At 43.1% G+C, this 18426-nt stretch overlaps 1 protein-coding gene across 3 annotated transcripts in view; it reads right to left on the reverse strand.

The window, feature by feature from the left end:
- lpin1 (lipin 1) overlaps window positions 1-18426 on the reverse strand; it is a 197242-nt gene that overhangs the window by 81577 nt on the left and 97239 nt on the right. For all 3 annotated transcript variants that reach the window (XM_038800248.1, XM_038800246.1, XM_038800247.1), the window contains exons 2-3: window positions 17504-17704; window positions 14008-14103 (exon numbers count right to left, since the gene is read on the reverse strand). In XM_038800248.1, coding sequence (XP_038656176.1) covers window positions 14008-14103; window positions 17504-17704 — 297 coding nt within the window. The remainder of the gene's footprint in view (window positions 1-14007; window positions 14104-17503; window positions 17705-18426) is intronic.

Raw genomic sequence — 18426 nt, forward strand, 5'->3', positions numbered from 1 at the left:
CAGCATCGGTGAGGAGGAATTGTTTCACCTACAACGCCACAGATCCTCCGCACTTAGCCTCAGAATCTGAGAATCTGGCCCACAGTATTCCAACTCATCAAGACAGATCGATCTGTTACACCTAATATAAGAACATAAGAATACAGTGGCTAGTGGTGCGCCTCAGGGTTCAACGTTAGCTCCGCATTTGTTTACAATTTACACTGATGATCTGGAGGTGGGGACCAAGTGTAAATATGTAAAGGTTCGCTGATGACACTAGGATGAGTGGTAGAGCCAAGTGTGCAGAGGATATTGAAAATCTGCAAAGGGATATAGATAGTTTAAGTAATTGGCAAGGGTGTGACAGATGGAGTTCAATGTTGGTAAATGTGAAATCATCCATTTTAGTAGGAATAACAGCAAAATGGATTATTTAAACAAAAATAATTGCAGCACACTGCTGTGCAGAGGGACCTGGGTGTCCTTGCATATGAATCACAAAACATTGGTTTACAGGTGCTGCAGGTACGTACGGCAGCAAATGGAATTTTGTCCATCATTGCTAGAGGGATGGAGTTTAACTGCAGGGAGGTTACATTGCAGCTGTATATGGTGCTGGTGAGGCCACACCCATGTACACTTTTGGTCTCCTTACTTGAGAAACGATGCACTGAAGGGTCTGAAGAGGAGATTCACTGGGTTGATTCTGGAGTTGCCAGGTTACGCTTATAACAAGAGACTAAGTAGGCTGAGACTATACTTATTGGAATTTTGAAGATTGAGGGGAGGATCTTATGAGGGGAATAGAAGCAGGGAGGTTGTTTCCACTTGCGAGTCAAACTAGAACTAAGGGGCATAGCATAGCCTCAAAATAAGGGGGAGAAGATTTAGGACTGAGGTGAGGAACTTCTTCACCCAAAGGGTCGTGAACCTGTGGAATTCGCTGCCCAGTGAAGCAGTTGAGGCTACCTTGTTAAATGTTTTTAAGGCAAAGTTAGATTTTTGAACAGCAAAGGAATGAAGGTTACGGTAAGCAGGCAGGTAAGTGGAGCTGAGTCCACAAAAAGATCAGCCATGATCTTATTGAATGGCGGAGCAAGCTCAAGGGGCCAGATAACCTATTCCTGCTCTTAGTTCTTATGTTAGTATATTCGGCACAAACGACAATGATGTTCATTGTGGACAATCCCCATAGCAAAGGAAAAAAAACACATTTCTTAATCAGGTTCATTCTATGGTTAAATTTGTAATACAAAGTCCGAAAAGTTATTTACAGTCATCATTTTCCACTGTTACCAAATTAAAATTCACCAGAAAATTCAATTGCTTCATTGTAATTGTCATGTTACTGCTCCATTTCACAAGAGTGATACATGACAAATACTGCCACTATAGTCTCATCACGTCACACAACAAACCTGTACTTATCATTCCAAAAGTTTATTATGCTAATTTCTCACAGATAATAATAGACACAGCTATGATGAGTTACAATTGTGAGGTTTGTAAGGTTACATTTTAGGATTATACCTTTTGGTTTGTAAGATTATGGAAACATAGGATATACAATATACACATGTATTAGGGTAATATATATATATTAGGATAGATGGAAGGTGTCATGTTAAATGGGGTGTTTTGATACTCCTGCTTGATTAATGGTTTCACCCCAATTTAGAACAGCAACCTGAACATTGAAACCTGGGGGCGAAATTGTCCATTCTACCCACAAGGTCAAATTGCTGGAAATCTCGTGTGACAGAACCACTACCTTTAGAAATAAAGAAATGTTTCATCCCATTAATCAATATTGGATCAGAATCCAGGTCCTTGAAAGACAGCATCTAGCCCATTGCATTTTCCTCAGTCCACGGTTAGCACCTCCTGATATTCAGCGTCCTTGAGTCACAAAACCATTAAAAGCTAATCAAGAATTCAGTAGTCAAGTGAAAGTGGATAAGTAGTCCTCACAATGAGAAACTTGTATTCTAGGCCTTTAATTTTGCCTTAGATGAAAGGTAAAATGAGTAGAAAAGATCAGGTAATTAAAAAAAGAAATGTTTAGGCTGCACTTGGATTTGATTTTTAAAATCTGTACAAAATAGGTGAAGGGACTACAATAAGCGGCTGGATTCTCCACTGGCGGGATTCTCCACTGGCGGGATTCTCCACTGGCGGGATTCTCCACTGGCGGGATTCTCCGTTGCACTGGCAACGCACCCATGCCCGGGGATTTCCCAACCCCGTGGGGCTGCCCACAATGGAAACCCCATTGGCCGGCTGGTGGGACCGAGAATCCTGCTGCCACCGGGGGGCGTGCCACAGAAGAATCCCGTTCAAAGAGTCCTTTTATCTGAAGGAGGAGGCTGTATTTTCACCTGAAAAACAAGATTCCAAACCACCTGCAAAGAGAATGGCATTATTCACAGCTGATAACTGTTGAATGGATTGTTTCCTAACATTTTCATCATTGAAAATTATAGCCGTTTGCCATACTTCAGCAAAAATAAGGTTATATCGTGTGACAGTATGTGAGAAATTGCATTCAAGTAACAAAGCCAAGAGTAATTTGGAGCTATTTTCTTCAAATCAACTGTTTTGACATCCACTCTCTCCCTCTCAGCATTACATGTGGTATGCCAGTACATCCTACAGGATCAGCTGCTACCTGGGTGGCTTACAAATCAAGTGACTAAATATAGAGCTATTACAGAACAGAAAGAGGGAGCAGGGGCTTGTCGTGAAGGTGAGCGAGTGCCTTTAAATTTGCTTACCTTTCAGCGGGAGCAGGGTTTGAGGGAATATCAGGTAAGCTCTTCCTTTCTTTTTCTTTTATTTTTCTTGTTTTTTTTTAAATCTAGAGGTGATGTCAGGGAAGGCAGTACAATGCTCCTCCTGCAGAATGTTTGAGGTGAGGGACGCCGTCAGTGTCCCTGCTGATTTCATCTGTGGGAAGTGCACCCAACTCCAGCTCCTCAAAAACCGTGTTAGGGACCTGGAGCTTGAGCTGGATGAACTTCGGATCATTCGGGAGGCAGAGGGGGTCATAGATAGGAGCTTCAGGGAAGTAGTTACACCAAAGACTGGAGATAGATGGGTAACTGTAAGAGGGACTGGGAAGAAGCAGTCAGTGCAGGGACCCCCTGCGGTCGTTCCCCTGAGTAACAAGTATACCGTTTTGGATACTTGTGGGGGGGATGACTTACCAGGGGTAAGCCATGGGGTACGGGCCTCTGGCACGGAGTCTGTCCCTGTTGCTCAGAAGGGAAGGGGGGAAAGGAGTAGAACATTAGTAATTGGGGACTCAATAGTCAGGGGCACAGATAGGAGATTTTGTGGGAGCGAGAGAGACTCACGTTTGGTATGTTGCCTCCCAGGTGCAAGGGTACATGATGTCTCGGATCGTGTTTTACGGGTCCTTAAGGGGGAGGGGGAGCAGCCCCAAGTCGTAGTCCACATTGGTACTAACGACATAGGAAAGGGGACAAGGATGTCAGGCAGGCCTTTAGGGAGTTAGGATGGAAGCTCAGAGCGAGAACAAACAGAGTTGTTATCTCTGGGTTGTTGCCCGTGCCACGTGATAGTGAGACGAGGAATAGGGAGAGAGAGCAATTAAACACGTGGCTACAGGGATGGTGCAGGCGGGAGGGATTCAGATTTCTGGATAACTGGGGCTCTTTCTGGGGAAGGTGGGACCTCTATAGACAGGATGGTCTACATCTGAACCTGAGGGGCACCAATATCCTGGGGGGGAGATTTGTTAGTGCTCTTTGGGGGGGTTTAAACTAATTCAGCAGGGGCATGGGAACCTGGATTGTAGTTTTGGGGTACGGGAGATTGAGAGTATAGAGGTCAGGAGCATAGATTTGACTTCACAGGAGGGTGCCAGTGTTCAGGTAGGTGGTTTGAAGTGTGTCTACTTCAATGCCAGGAGTATACGAAATAAGGTAGGGGAACTGGCAGCATGGGTTGGTACCTGGGACTTCGATGTTGTGGCCATTTCAGAGACATGGATAGAGCAGGGACAGGAATGGTTGTTGCAGGTTCCGGGGTTTAGGTGTTTTAGTAAGCTCAGAGAAGGGGGCAAAAGAGGGGGAGGTGTGGCGCTGCTAGTCAAGGACAGTATTACGGTGGCGGAAAGGATGCTAAATGGGGACTCTTCTTCCGAGGTAGTATGGGCTGAGGTTAGAAACAGGAAAGGAGAGGTCACCCGGTTGGGAGTTTTCTATAGGCCCCCTAATAGTTCTAGGGATGTAGAGGAAATGATGGCAAAGATGATTCTGGAAAAGAGCGAAAGTAACAGGGTAGTTGTTATGGGAGACTTTAACTTTCCAAATATTGACTGGAAAAGATATAGTTCGAGTACATTAGATGGGTCGTTCTTTGTACAATGTGTGCAGGAGGGTTTCCTCACAGGCCAACAAGAGGCGAGGCCACATTGGATTTGGTTTTGGGTAATGAACCAGGCCAGGTGTTAGATCTGGAGGTAGGTGAGCACTTTGGAAACAGTGACCATAATTCAGTGACCTTTACGTTAGTGATGGAAAGGGATAAGTATACCCCGCAGGGCAAGACTTATAGCTGGGGGAAGGGCAATTATGATGCCATTAGACATGACTTAGGATGTGTAGGTTGGAGAAGTAGGCTGCAAGGGTTGGGCACACTGGATATGTGGAGCTTGTTCACGGAACAGCTATTGCGTGTTCTTGATAAGTACGTACCAGTCAGGCAGGGAGGAAGGGGTAAAGCGAGGGAACCGTGGTTTACCAAAGAAGTGGAATCTCTTGTTAAGAGGAAGAAGGAGGCCTATGTGAAGATGAGGCGTGAAGTTTCAGTTGGGGCGCTTGATAGTTACAAGGAAGCGAGGAAGGATCTAAAGAGAGAGCTAAGACAAGCAAGGAGGGGACATGAGAAGTCTTTGGCAGGTAGGATCAAGGAAAACCCAAAAGCTTTCTATAGGTATGTCAGGAATAAAAGAATGACTAGGGTAAGAGTAGGGCCAGTCAAGGACAGTGGTGGGAAGTTGTGTGTGGAGGCTGAGGAGATAAGCGAGATACTAAATGAATACTTTTCATCAGTATTCACTCAGGAAAAAGATAATGTTGTGGAAGAGAATGCTGAGACCCAGGCTATTAGAATAGATGGCATTGAGGTGCGTAGGGAAGAAGTGTTGGCAATTCTGGACAAGGTGAAAATAGATAAGTCCCCGGGGCCTGATGGGATTTATCCTAGGATTCTCTGGGAAGCCAGGGAAGAGATTGCTGAGCCTTTGGCTTTAATTTTTATGTCATCATTGGCTACAGGAATAGTGCCAGAGGACTGGAGGGTAGCAAATGTGGTCCCTTTGTTCAAGAAGGGGAGTAGAGATAACCCCGGTAACTATAGGCCGGTGAGCCTAACGTCTGTGGTGGGTAAGGTCTTGGAGAGGATTATAAAAGATACGATTTATAATCATCTAGATCGGAATAATATGATTAGGGATAGTCAGCATGGTTTTGTGAAGGGTAGGTCATGCCTCACAAACCTTATCGAGTTCTTTGAGAAGGTGACTGAACAGGTAGACGAGGGTAGAGCAGTTGATGTGGTGTATATGGATTTCAGTAAAGCGTTTGATAAGGTTCCCCACGGTCGGCTATTGCAGAAAATACGGAGGCTGGGGATTGAGGGTGATTTAGAGATGTGGATCAGAAATTGGCTAGTTGAAAGAAGACAGAGGGTGGTGGTTGATGGCAAATGTTCAGAATGGAGTTCAGTTACGAGTGGCGTACCACAAGGATCTGTTCTGGGGCCGTTGCTGTTTGTCATTTTTATAAATGACCAAGAGGAGGGCACAGAAGGTTGGGTGAATAAATTTGCAGACGACACTAAAGTCGGAGGAGTTGTAGACAGTGTAGGAGGATGTTGCAGGTTACAGAGGGACATAGATAAGCTGCAGAGATGGGCTGAGAGGTGGCAAATGGAGTTTAATGTAGAAAAGTGTGAGGTGATTCACTTTGGAAAGAAAAACAGGAATGCGGAATATTTGGCTAATGGTAAAATTCTTGGCAGTGTGGATGAGCAGAGGGATCTCGGTGTCCATGTACATAGATCCCTGAAAGTTGCCACCCAGGTTGATAGGGTTGTGAAGAAGGCCTATGGTGTGTTGGCCTTTATTGGTAGAGGGATTGAGTTCCGGAGCCATGAGGTCATGTTGCAGCTATACAAAACTCTGGTACGGCCGCATTTGGAGTATTGCGTACAGTTCTGGTCGCCTCATTATAGGAAGGACGTGGAAGCTTTGGAACGGGTGCAGAGGAGATTTACCAGGATGTTGCCTGGTATGGAGGGAAAATCTTATGAGGAAAGGCTGATGGACTTGAGGTTGTTCTCGTTAGAGAGAAGAAGGTTAAGAGGTGACTTAATAGAGGCATACAAAATGATCAGAGGGTTAGATAGGGTGGACAGTGAGAGCCTTCTCCCGCGGATGGAGGTGGCTAGCACGAGGGGACATAGCCTTAAATTGAGGGGTAATAGATATAGGAAAGACGTCAGAGGTAGGTTTTTTACGCAAAGAGTGGTGAGGCCGTGGAATGCCCTACCTGCAACAGTAGTGAACTCGCCAACATTGAGGGCATTTAAAAGTTTATTGGATAAGCATATGGATGATAATGGCATAGTGTAGGTTAGATGGCCTTTAGTTTTTGACTTCCCATGTCGGTGCAACATCGTGGGCCGAAGGGCCTGTATTGCGCTGTATCGTTCTATGTTCTATGTTCTATTTCCAGGGTCCATATTAGCTTGTTGCAGAACAATCCATTCAGTCCTATTCCCCCGTTCTATGGGCTGCAGTAGTTTAAGAAGGAAACTGCTTCTAGAGGGTGATTAGGGAGGGGCAATAAATGCTGGCCTTGCCAGCAACTTCCACATCCTGTGAAGACTACAAGATATAGGAGCGTAATTAGGCCATTCAGCCCATCAAGTCTGTTCCTGCATTCGATCATGGCTGATATGTTCCTCATCCGCATTCTCCCACCTTCTCTCCATAACCCCTGATCCCTTTATTGATCAAGGACACTGATGTTACTGATGTTATCTGCAAGGGCATTCCAACTTGGAACACTGGTTTGTGGGGGTGTCTAGCTTTATTCTTGGGGTGTATAGTTTATTCTTGAAATGGTGTGTGGAGTCACGCAAAACCTCTGAGAATAAGCAGCCCAGTGGTTGTGTAACAATTATTAACGACTATTTATTAAACTAAAGACAAATATACCAGGACTGTATTTAAGGTAATTAAATTTACAAAACATAGACACAGTTTATGTAGAACGAACCCCATTCCCAAAGTATATCTACGATCACTGAACTCCTCAAGACTTCCCCTTTTCCCCAACAACATCCAAATTAAATAGATCTATAAAAGTCAAAACCAGCTTATAGTTCCCACACAATACGGGGAGAATACTCAAATCTGGGAAACATCTTGTCCTGGTCCAGCTAAGATATTTTTTTTTTTATAAATTTAGATTACCCAATTGTTTTTTCCAATTAAGGGGCAATTTAGTGCAGCCAATCCACCTACTCTGCACATTTGTGGGTTGTGGGGGTGAAACCCACGCAGACACAGGGAGAATGTGCAAACTCCACACGGACAGTGACCCAGAGCCGGGATCGAACCTGGGACCTCAGCGCCGTGAGGCAGTTGTGCTAACCACTAGGCCACCGTGCTGCCCTCAGCTAAGATATTTAAACTGACATTACAATGGTTTACTTTGCTGCCTTGGCTCTGAGGCTCAAGAGGTTAGGTGTAAAAATAACTTTTCCTGCAGGCTGCTGGCTGGAATCTGGCTTGTCTACTTGTGAGGATTCTTCTAGGTGTCAACTGTCCTCCCTTACTTCGGAGGATCCTGGCAATTATACCTTTGTTCCACTTTGATTCTGCCTTCTGTGAATTTGACTGTCAGCCCCCATCAAATTCCTTGAACCTAGATATTAGCATGTGTATAGCTTATTGATGTCCCAATTATCCAGTTAAGTTTATTCTAATCATAAGATATTCACTGCTGATCCTAACCATTCACAGCTGATTCTAGTGGAGTGCAGCAAAGGTTTACCCAACTGATTCCTAGGATGGCAGGATGGACCTATGAGGAGTGATTGAGTCAGTTAGGACTGTATTCGCTGGAGTTCAGAAGAATGAGGAGCGATCTCTTTGAAACCTATAAAATTCTAACAGGACTAGACAGGGTAGGTGGAAAAAAGATGTTCCCGATGGTGGGGCTATGGGATAGTAGACCAGTTAGAACTAAGATGAGAAATTTCTTCATCCAGAGTGTGATGAACCTGTGGAATTAGTTACCACAGAAAGTATTTCAGGCCAAAACATTAGATGTTTTCAAGAAGCAGTTAGATAAAGCACTTAGGGCAAAGGGGATCATAGGATATTTGGGAGGGGGCAGGAGGAGGAATTAAGCTACTGAGTTGGATAATCAGCCATGATCATAATGAAATGGCGGAGAAGGCTGGAAGGGCGAAATGGCCTTGTCCTGATCAACTATTTTCCTATTGAGAAACTCAATAGGTCTTTATATTTCTAGCTGACTTTTGTCCATACTCCTTATTAAGTTTTTTTTATTATTTGCTGTTTTTTATATTCTACCCAATCTTCTGACTTGCCATCTCCTTTGTGCAGGTATATGCTTTTACCAATTTTTAATCAGTTAATCACGGGATGTTGGGTACTCCTCCTGGTGTTTTTCTCTTTCTCATTGGAATGCATCTATTCTGTGTAATCTGAAATCTCTCCTTAAATCTGTCCTTTCTCTCTCTGACGTTAACCTCATTTGTCAGTGTAACCTCATTTAGCTAGCTCTTTTTTCATGCCCTCATAAATTGCCCTTATTTAAGTTTACATCTACCCAATCTTCTCCCCCTCGATAAAATCCCATCATCACTGCCACCTCAGGGTGCCTTCATTGTAAAGTTAAAAATTGATCCTATCTTGTTGCTTAATACCAGATGTGTATAACCTGCTCTGCAGCTGACTCCAATACATGCTGTTCCAAGAAACTATCCCGAGAACATTCTATGAACTCATCTATGCGACCTTTGCCCATTTGATTTTTCCAATCTATATGTACATTAAAGTTATCATCACTGTACCTTCCTGACAAGCTCTCATTATCTCTTTAGACTCTGTCCTACCATGAAATTAAAATTGGAGGGTCTGTGCATCACTCCCACAAATGACTTCTTGCCTTTATGATTTCTCATCTCAACCCAAACCGCTTCTACATCCTGGTTTCCTGAACTTTGGGCAACAAAGCCACACCTCCACTTAACTTCTTGTCCTTCCTAAACATCACATACTCTTCAACAGTCATGTTCCAATCTAGGTCATCTGTAGCTATGCTTCTGTAATGGCTATCAGGTCATACTTTTTCATTTCTATTTGCCAGTTAATCAGTTTTGTGCCAAATGCTACGTGCATTTAGATACAGATTCTATACTTTTAGTTTTCAATGTGCCTGAAATATAGGTGAATCATCTAATACAAGACAAGGTGCATGACTAGCCCAGGCTTATATATTCAGTTTGGGTAATTATCTCAAGATATTTACTGGTTTGCTTTCTTCTCCACACCATACCTATCATAAGAATGTTTACTTCCATCTCAGCATTATCAATCATTACTGCTCAACTCACTACACTGCTGCCAAAAGTAATATCTACACTATTATCATTGGACTGAAATTTCTCAATGTCACCTTTACTAACTTTCTGCTCTCATCCTATCTAAAATTCATTAACCATCATGGAGTCAGAACTCATACTTTCCAAAAGGCAATCCTGCGTCCACTCTGAATGGTTCCATCGGAAGCAGAGACTGACGTATTTTACACTTAGACTGCTCTTAAAAATTGCTGAAAAATTCAATGCACAGGAGATCCATTTGGCCCCAACAACTACCATAATTGCTAATCATGGATGGAAAAGTACTTTGAAAGTGGAAGAATTAAATGTAGCACAGAGTCTGGTTCTACAGGGAATTGCTTCTGCAGAATACCTAAACTTAGGAAATTTGGTGAGTGAGGGAATTTGAAGGGTTAAAAATTTAGTTCAGTTCAGTGTTAATGGTAAACAGTGTCTAATGGTGACAGATGCATAATTAGTTAATTATGTAGTTAGTTAGAACTGGTAATTACTGTCAGCTGAAGCTGACTCAGGTCTTCGGAATTCCTGCTAGTACAAATACAGGGGCCGGAGAATCCCCACGGCGACCGATGCCACTCCGCCTTGACGCTGGCACCCGATTCTCCACAGACCAGTATGTTCTCGATCCAGCTGGGAAGGCATGATTTTGTGCTAGGGAATCGGGGTCAGTCAAGTCACCCTGTCCGTGAGGGGAGGGGGAGGGAGGAAAGAGTGGCATTTGGGGCAGCACGGTAGCATGGTGGTTAGCATAAATGCTTCACAGCTCCAGGGTCCCAGGTTCGATTCCCGGCTGGGTCACTGTCTGTGTGGAGTCTGCACGTCCTCCCCGTGTGTGCGTGGGTTTCCTCCGGGTGCTCCGGTTTCCTCCCACAGTCCAAAGATGTGCGGGTTAGGTGGATTGGCCATGCTAAATTGCCCATAGTGTCCTAAAAAGTAAGGTTAAGGGGGGGGTTGTTGGGTTACGGGTATAGGGTGGATACGTGGATTTGAGTAGGGTGATCATTGCTCGGCACAACATCGAGGGCCGAAGGGCCTGTTCTGTGCTGTACTGTTCTATGTTCTATGTTCTATTATATAAAGGTAGCAATCAGTAATAGAATGCTATTCCTGATGCTGTTGCATTAACTGAAGGAGGGCGAGGGATATGCTACCAAAGTGCTCTCAGGGAGTAGTTCAGTCATTGAAGTCTCTTTAGGAGGTTAGGTTCTTCCATTTTTTTTTAAAATAGGGTTTCCATTTGTTGATCGAGCTTTCTTAGTCTCTTGAAACATGGCTGGTAAAAGGAGGCGTGAACTATAGAGGTTAATCAGATGATTATTTAGCTGATCAAGTGGTCGTTACCCCTGGCGACGTAATGCTGTGGTTCAACATTAAAAATATTTTATATAAATATATAGGAATCTTGCCCCAAGCAGTCCCTATATAAATATACAGAATGCAGTTTAGAAATACAATGCCAATGAATTGGAGAAAAGGGAATGGGTAGCATTTGGAAAAATAAACACGCAAACTTATGGTCTATAGCCCAGATAGTTTATTAAACCAGATTAAGTCCAACAGGTTTGTTTCAAATCACTAGCTTTCGGAGCACTGCTCCTTCCTCAGCTGAAGGATACCCTCCTTCATTCACCTGAGAAAGGAGCAGTGCTCCGAAAGCTGGTGATTTGAAACAAACCTGTTGGACTTTAACCTGGTGTTGTAAGACTTCTTACTGTGCTCGCCCCAGTCCAACCTGGGGCGAGCACAGTAAGAAGTCTTACAACACCAGGGCTGGTACGGGAATCGAACCGTGCTGCTGGCCTGCTTTAAAAGCCAGCAATTTAGCTGAGTGAGCTAAAGCAGCCCCTAGTAGTACTGAAAAGTATGACCTCAAAAGGTAGTTATCACAGGATATACTATCAGTGCCACATGCTAGTCAGTGTAGAAACAACATACGTGTCAGAAAAGGTGGCGTGAGGCGGAGGATTTCAGAGTTGGCTATAACAGACTGTGAAACATTACTGAAAGGAAAGACAGTGGACAGGCAATGGCAGGCAGGCTACCATGGAACGAACAGGTGAACTCAAAGTTGTTTATTCCTATTGGACGCAAGAGTGGAGAGGGAACTGTAGCCAAACCATGGCTGACAAGGGAAATTAGAGATAGTATTAGATGCAAAGATGCATACAAATTGGCAAAGGGATGGTCCTTTAAAACAGAGATGAGGAGGAATTTTTTCAGCCAGAGGGTGGTGAAGCTGCAGAAGGCTGTGGAGGCCAAATCACTGAGCCGGCTGGCGTGGAAGGCCTTTGGCGCCACGCCAGCCAGGGCCGAAAGGACTTTGTCGGCCGGCGGAAGTCCGTGCATGCGCCGGAGCGTCAGCGGCTGCTGGCGTCATCCCCGTGAATGTGCAGGGGAGGGGGTCACTTCCACCTCCACCATGGTGAAGACTATGGCGAAGGCGGAAGGAAAAGAGTGCCCCACGTCACAGGCCCGCCCGCCGATCGTTGGGCCTCAATCGCGGGCCAGGCCACCGTGGGGGCACCCCCCGGGGCCAGATCGCCCCGCACCCCCCCAGGACCCCGGAGCCCGCCCACGCCGCCTGCTCCCGTCGGTAAGGTAGGTGGTTTGATCCACGCCAGCGGGAGAAGCATGACAGCAGCGGGACTTCGGCCTATCGCGGGCCAGAGAATCGCCGGGAGGGCCCGCCGACCGGCGCAGAGCGATTCCCGCCCCCGCCGAATCTCCGGTGCCGGAGAATTCGGGACACGGCAGGGGCGGGCTTCACGCCCATGGTTTTGGTGAAATTAATAGGATTAAACGGAGATAAATCTCCACGGCTTGTTAAGCTTCATCCCAGATTACCTAAGGAAGGGTTCTCGAAATAGTAGACCTGTTGGCGGTCATTTTCCAAAATTCTTTGGACTGTAGAATGGTTTCTGCAGATTGGAGGGTAGCTAATGTAAACCCGCTATTCAAAAAGAGATGTAGAGACAAACCAGGGAACTACAAACCAGAGAGTCTAACATCGGGAGTAGGGAAGTTTCCAGAGACCATTATCAAGGATTTCATAGCACAATATTTGTACAGCAGTGGTATAATCAGACAAAGTCAGCATGGATTTATGAAAGGGTAATCATGCTTGACAAATCTACTGGATTTCTTTGAAGCTGTAAGTAGAGTTGACCAGGGAGAACCAGTAGATATGGTTTATTTAGAATGCTTTCCAACAAGGTCTCACATAGCAGATTACTAGTCAATTTAAAGCACATGGGATTGCGGGTAGTGTTTTGAAATGGATAGAAAGCAGACAGGAATCAAAGAGTTGAAATGGGTCTTTTTCTGATTGGCAGGAAGTGACTATTGGGGTACCGCAGGGATCTGTACTGGAACCCTTGCTGTTCACATTGTAATGATTTTGATGAGGGAGCTAAATGTACTATCTCCAAATTTGCAGATGATACAAAGTTGGGTGGGAGGGTAAGGTGTGAGGAAGATGCAGAGATGTTCAGCATGATTTGGACAGGCTGAGTGAGTAGGCATAAGCAGTATAATGTGGATGAATGTGAGGTTATCCACTTCAGTAGCAAAAATAGGAAGGGAAATTATTATTTGAATGGGTATAAATTGAGAGAGGTGGATACTCAGCGAGACCTTGGTGTTCTCGTGCATCAGTCGCTGAAAGTAAGTGTGCAGGTCCATCAGGCAGGAAAGAAGCAAATAGTATATTGGCCTTCATAGTGAGAGGATTTGAGTATAGGAATAAGGATATTTTACTGCAATTGTACGGGGCAATTGGTGAGGCTACACCTGGAGTATTGTCTACAGTTTTGATGTCCTTATCTGAGGAAGGCTGTTCTTGAGATGGAGGGAGTGCAGCAACGATGGTGGGACTGTCATATGAGGAGAGACAAAGTAGCCAAGGACTAGACTCATTGGAATTTAGAAGTATGAGAAGGGTTCTCAGAAATTTAGAAAATTCTAACAGGATTAAACAGGGTAGATTCAGAAAGAATGTTCCCAATGGTGGGGTATTCCAGAACTAGTTTGAGGAGAAGGGGCAAACCTCTTAGGACCGAGGTGAAGAGAAATGTCTTCACCCAGAGTGTGGTGAATCGGTGGAATTTGCTACCACACAAAACTTGTTGAGGCCAAAACATTGTGTAATTTCAAGAAGGAATTAGATCTCACTTGGGGCTAAAGATATTGGTGGTGGTGGGGGGAAGCAGGGTATTGAATTTGATGATTACCCACAATCGTAATGAATGGCGAGACAGGCTTATTTAGCCGAATGGACGACTCCTGCTTCTATTTTCCATGCCTTGATTTTCAACGTTTGATTTGTATTGAACTTACCATTTTTTCTGTTGCCTCTTGAACAAAAAATGCCTCCCCATTGTCTCCAAGCTTCATCTGCAGTTGCACAGGTTCTCCATTGATTTCTATATCCACCTAAAAATTAATAAATATTTATTATGTATATTTCAAACCTAGAGCTGCAAATGGTATTTTAAATGAAAGATTCCGATACATTTTTCTGTTTGGACACACATTACTTGAACCTTCCATGCATACATCTAGTAATAATAATAATAGCTTATGTCACAAGTAAGCTTCAATTAAGTTACTGTGAAAAGCCCCTAGTCACCACATTCCGGCATCTGTTCGGGGAGGCCGGTACGGGAATTGAACCCGCTCTGCTGGCCTTGTTCAGCATTACAAGCCAGCTTTTTAGCGAACTGTGCTAAACCAGCCCCAGACCAGCTATTGGTCTCAACCACAGTTCTTGTACTTCATAGTGCTCTGGATCTGATTCACTTGTCAAATTATTTGAAATGCATCTGGTACTTCCATATTTAAATTGTAGAAATCAATGTTTGGTTTATGCACTTGTACAATGCTGTGTCTTTAAAGGCACCAAGAAAAGCATTGTTTTGCTTATTGCTGCAGTCGGTAGCCATCATACTAATGCTAAATTCTAATTAATTCATTGTATGGTTACAATGTGCATTCCAGAAATCCATTTGTAATTTATACTTAGATGAGGAAATCTCTAATTGGGTCTATAAAATAAATGCTTCTTTTAATTTTATTAGGCTGTATTCTATTGGAATGGATAGAAATCGCTCGACTCATCAAGCAATGAATTTAAACAAAATTTGCAGATTTGAGCCAAGCTTCAATATTAGATCACTAGTCCGTTGATACAGCACATTAGTGCATTCCACCTTGGGCAATAGAAATCCAAATTAAGTACAGAATGGCACTGCCTTCGACCAAAAACTGACTGATCTCGAGCACTCTTTTCTGTACATAGACCTTGTGTATTTTCTATACCAGCGACCTTGGTGGTCTTTTGTAAGGCATTGCCAACGCTGTGCCACTTCATATTGGAATGTTAGAATGGTTTTATGATGCAGACATTCTCAATTCAATTCTGGGTAATCACTTAAATTGGAGATTTGTGGAGGCATGGTGGCGCAGTGGTTAGCACTGTTGCCTCACAGCACTGAGGACGTGGGTTCAATCCCGGCCCCAGGTCACTGTCCGTGTGGAGTTTGCACATTCTCCCTGTATCTGCATGGGTCTCACCCCCACAACCCAAGATGTGCAGGGGAGGTGAATTGGCCACACTAAATTGCCCCTTAATTGGAAAAAAAAAAAGAATTGGATGCTCCATTTGGAGATTCATAGCTTTCAGAGAGAGATGAGTTGGTGAGAGGATTCCATTAAATTCTGCCAAGATTACACTCAGGACTTAAAACTGAAGCAAAATATGCTAACCCACTTTGTCACTCAGACCTTGAGCAACTGTGGTTCATCAAATTTTTATTGACACAAGCTCTTCAGCATAACATCTGTACATACCTTCTATAACCTCCCGACTACCTAAAGGTTCAGTGTATACACTGGTTATAAATCTCTTTCTGAGAGAACAGTCAATTCTAAACATAAGAATTCTGCTGTAGATTTCTGTTCTCAAATAGCCAAATGCAGCTGAGCAAACTAAGTTTGGATTTTAGATTAATTTAATATTAAAATCAACCTTTGCCTGCTCACTTACCCCTAGGCTCCAGTCTGTTACAGGTACAGCTCCAAATTGCTAAAGTAAGCACAAATTCAGATTTCCTCCAGGCATTATTCTCACTTCATCCAATCTAGTACAATACTTTGGTTAGCTCATTACTATATTTGTTTCAATAGATAATACCATCAGCTATTCAAGACTTTAAGGAGTTTGATGGTATGACAATTGTAAGACTGTGGGAAGCCAATAAACTTATTGAAGATTGTGCAAATACATCCCTTCTTAGAGAATTTAATTGGCTGAAAGAATCCATCATTGAATTATTATCCTCATTATGATGGATGTTCAGTGTCATTGGAAAAAGCAATCATCAACTTAATCATCAAATTTTCTAACATTTTGTTTCCCCACCAGGATTATACATTGGGACTGTCATGTCACCGTTGATTTCAGAAAGGAGGCAGAAGGACATTAAAAATTGCAGTCAGGACCCATTTCTGGAATTCCCACCTCCATTCCTAGAAATTCAATCAATAAAAGCAGGCTGAACAAATTACCAGATGATATTTGTTTTGTCAGATCGTCTCATTACGGATGCTTGGCTCGGCTCCAAGAATGACGAACATACTCATCCCAGCAGCAGCAGGTTGTTTACACAGTTGCAAAGGGAACTGCTAACTTTGTTTGACTGACAGCTTTATTACCATGCCACAATCTCAATCTTTCTTTGCAGTGGTTTTTCAATGCCTGCATGTTTATTCACACAAAATTAAGAGGTGTGGGTTTCTTCAAAATTACCTCATGGTCTATGTTTACCTGAAAGTTTTACGAAACAGAAAAAAGGGCAATGTTTTTCGAATTGCTTTTTTTATTACATGAGCATTTCAAAGACTTCAATGTTATTGCAAGAAGTCTTACAACACCAGGTTTGTTTCGAATCACTAGCTTTCAGAGCACTGCTCCTTCCTCAGGTGGATTCATTCACCTGAGGAAGGAGCAGTGCTCCGAAAGCTAGGTGATTCGAAACAAACCTGTTGGACTTTAACCTGGTGTTGTAAAACTTCTTACTGTGCTCACCCCAATCCAACGCTGGCATCTCCACATCATGGCCTTCAATGTTATGATATTATATTATACTGTGTGAATAATCATGAGGGGACTAAATAAATATGAGGGGGAAACAAGGGATGAGGGGGTGCATGAGAGGTGGGAGTAACAGCGCTTAACAACAATGAATACAACTGGGGAAATTTCCCAGTAAACAGAAATATACCTAACATGCTAGGCTCACCATCTGCCTGCCTCCATTGCCACCTCCTGACACAAGAATAGGGTGGGTGGACTGCTCTAACATAAAGGTGAGATTGTGGAAAATTCTGGCCATTGTACACATGACCAGGTAACTAGTTAGAAAGCCATTTGCAGTACACACCTTATCAATCGAACACTCCCAACAGATAGGGAACCTGAACAAAAGGTATAAAACTGCCCCTCCAACATCAATACAGCTTCAAAATGTGCCATAACCCTAGACTTATTAAAGCACTGCCAATGCACCATCAGCAATTACCCCCTCCTGCAATTATCCAAGGCATCGGATTTCCAATTGTATGCCTTTTATTTATATAATGTGCTGTGGCTACTGCAAATTCAATCGGAATACCCAAATTCATTGGACTAGAAACTAAACTCCAGCAGCAAAAGGACAGTTTGATCATCTACTGTGTCAATAAAACAAGCTTTGACTTCAGCTTGTTATGCAGTACCTGCAAGGCAATTTCTCGTCTTAACCTGTAATAAATTAAAAGGCTGCTGCTTACTTACCACTTTTTCCCTGGAGCGGAGAACGCCTAATTTTCCAAATCGAACATGGAATGGGGAGCACTGGAAACTGCCATCTGGTTGTTGAACAACAATGATGTCAATGCAGCCAGATAAAGTGGCAGGATTTAGTCCCTTGTATAGCTCTTTCACGGTAACAAACACCTGCCCAGCCAATTGCCCAACGTAATTCATGGTCTGTGTCTAAAACAAAAAAAAGAAATATTTACTTACAATTCTGTTCCATCGTAATATATGAAAATACCACTCAAGAAAAAGGTCACAACAATGTCAAATATATGGAGATCTGATCATGAGACTTTGAGAAGGGAAGAGAAGAGGAAAATAAGGTGTTTTGAAATGAAACTTGAAAGTTTTATATACGATATTAGAAGCTAAAATTTCACAGCTAAACTCCTACAGAAGCATGTTGTAATTTTCATGGACAATGCACATATATTTTGTTTGAAGGCGATAATTACTGTGTTGTACCTCCAGTGAATCTAAAGTTATTGTTTTCTCCAAGCACGTCTTGGGAAACAGGATCACGATAGTAGAAATATGAAAAAGCAAATGTAAATTGATTACGAGTCAAATGATTTGTTTATTGTTTTGAAATAGGATTAATTTTCTGAATAATGCAATATTGTGCATGACATTTATTAAACAATTATTAAACCAAACATTGACAAAATGATTTCATCCAGTTAATATTTCTTTCATTTACATGTCACTAAATTTTAAACCCCAATGGCTAAATGTATTGAAAATAGAATATGCTGGAACAGCCATCAGGTAAGGCATCATGAAATTTCGTTTTTCAGAAACTCCAGAATTTTACTGAACAGATAAGTTGATAAGAACTACACAGGGTAAAATGTTAATATTGCTTCTCTCTCTCAACAGCTGCATGGGACAAGGAAAGC

Source organism: Scyliorhinus canicula, chromosome 6 (assembly GCF_902713615.1).
Source record: "Scyliorhinus canicula chromosome 6, sScyCan1.1, whole genome shotgun sequence".
Taxonomy (NCBI): Eukaryota; Metazoa; Chordata; class Chondrichthyes; order Carcharhiniformes; family Scyliorhinidae; genus Scyliorhinus; species Scyliorhinus canicula.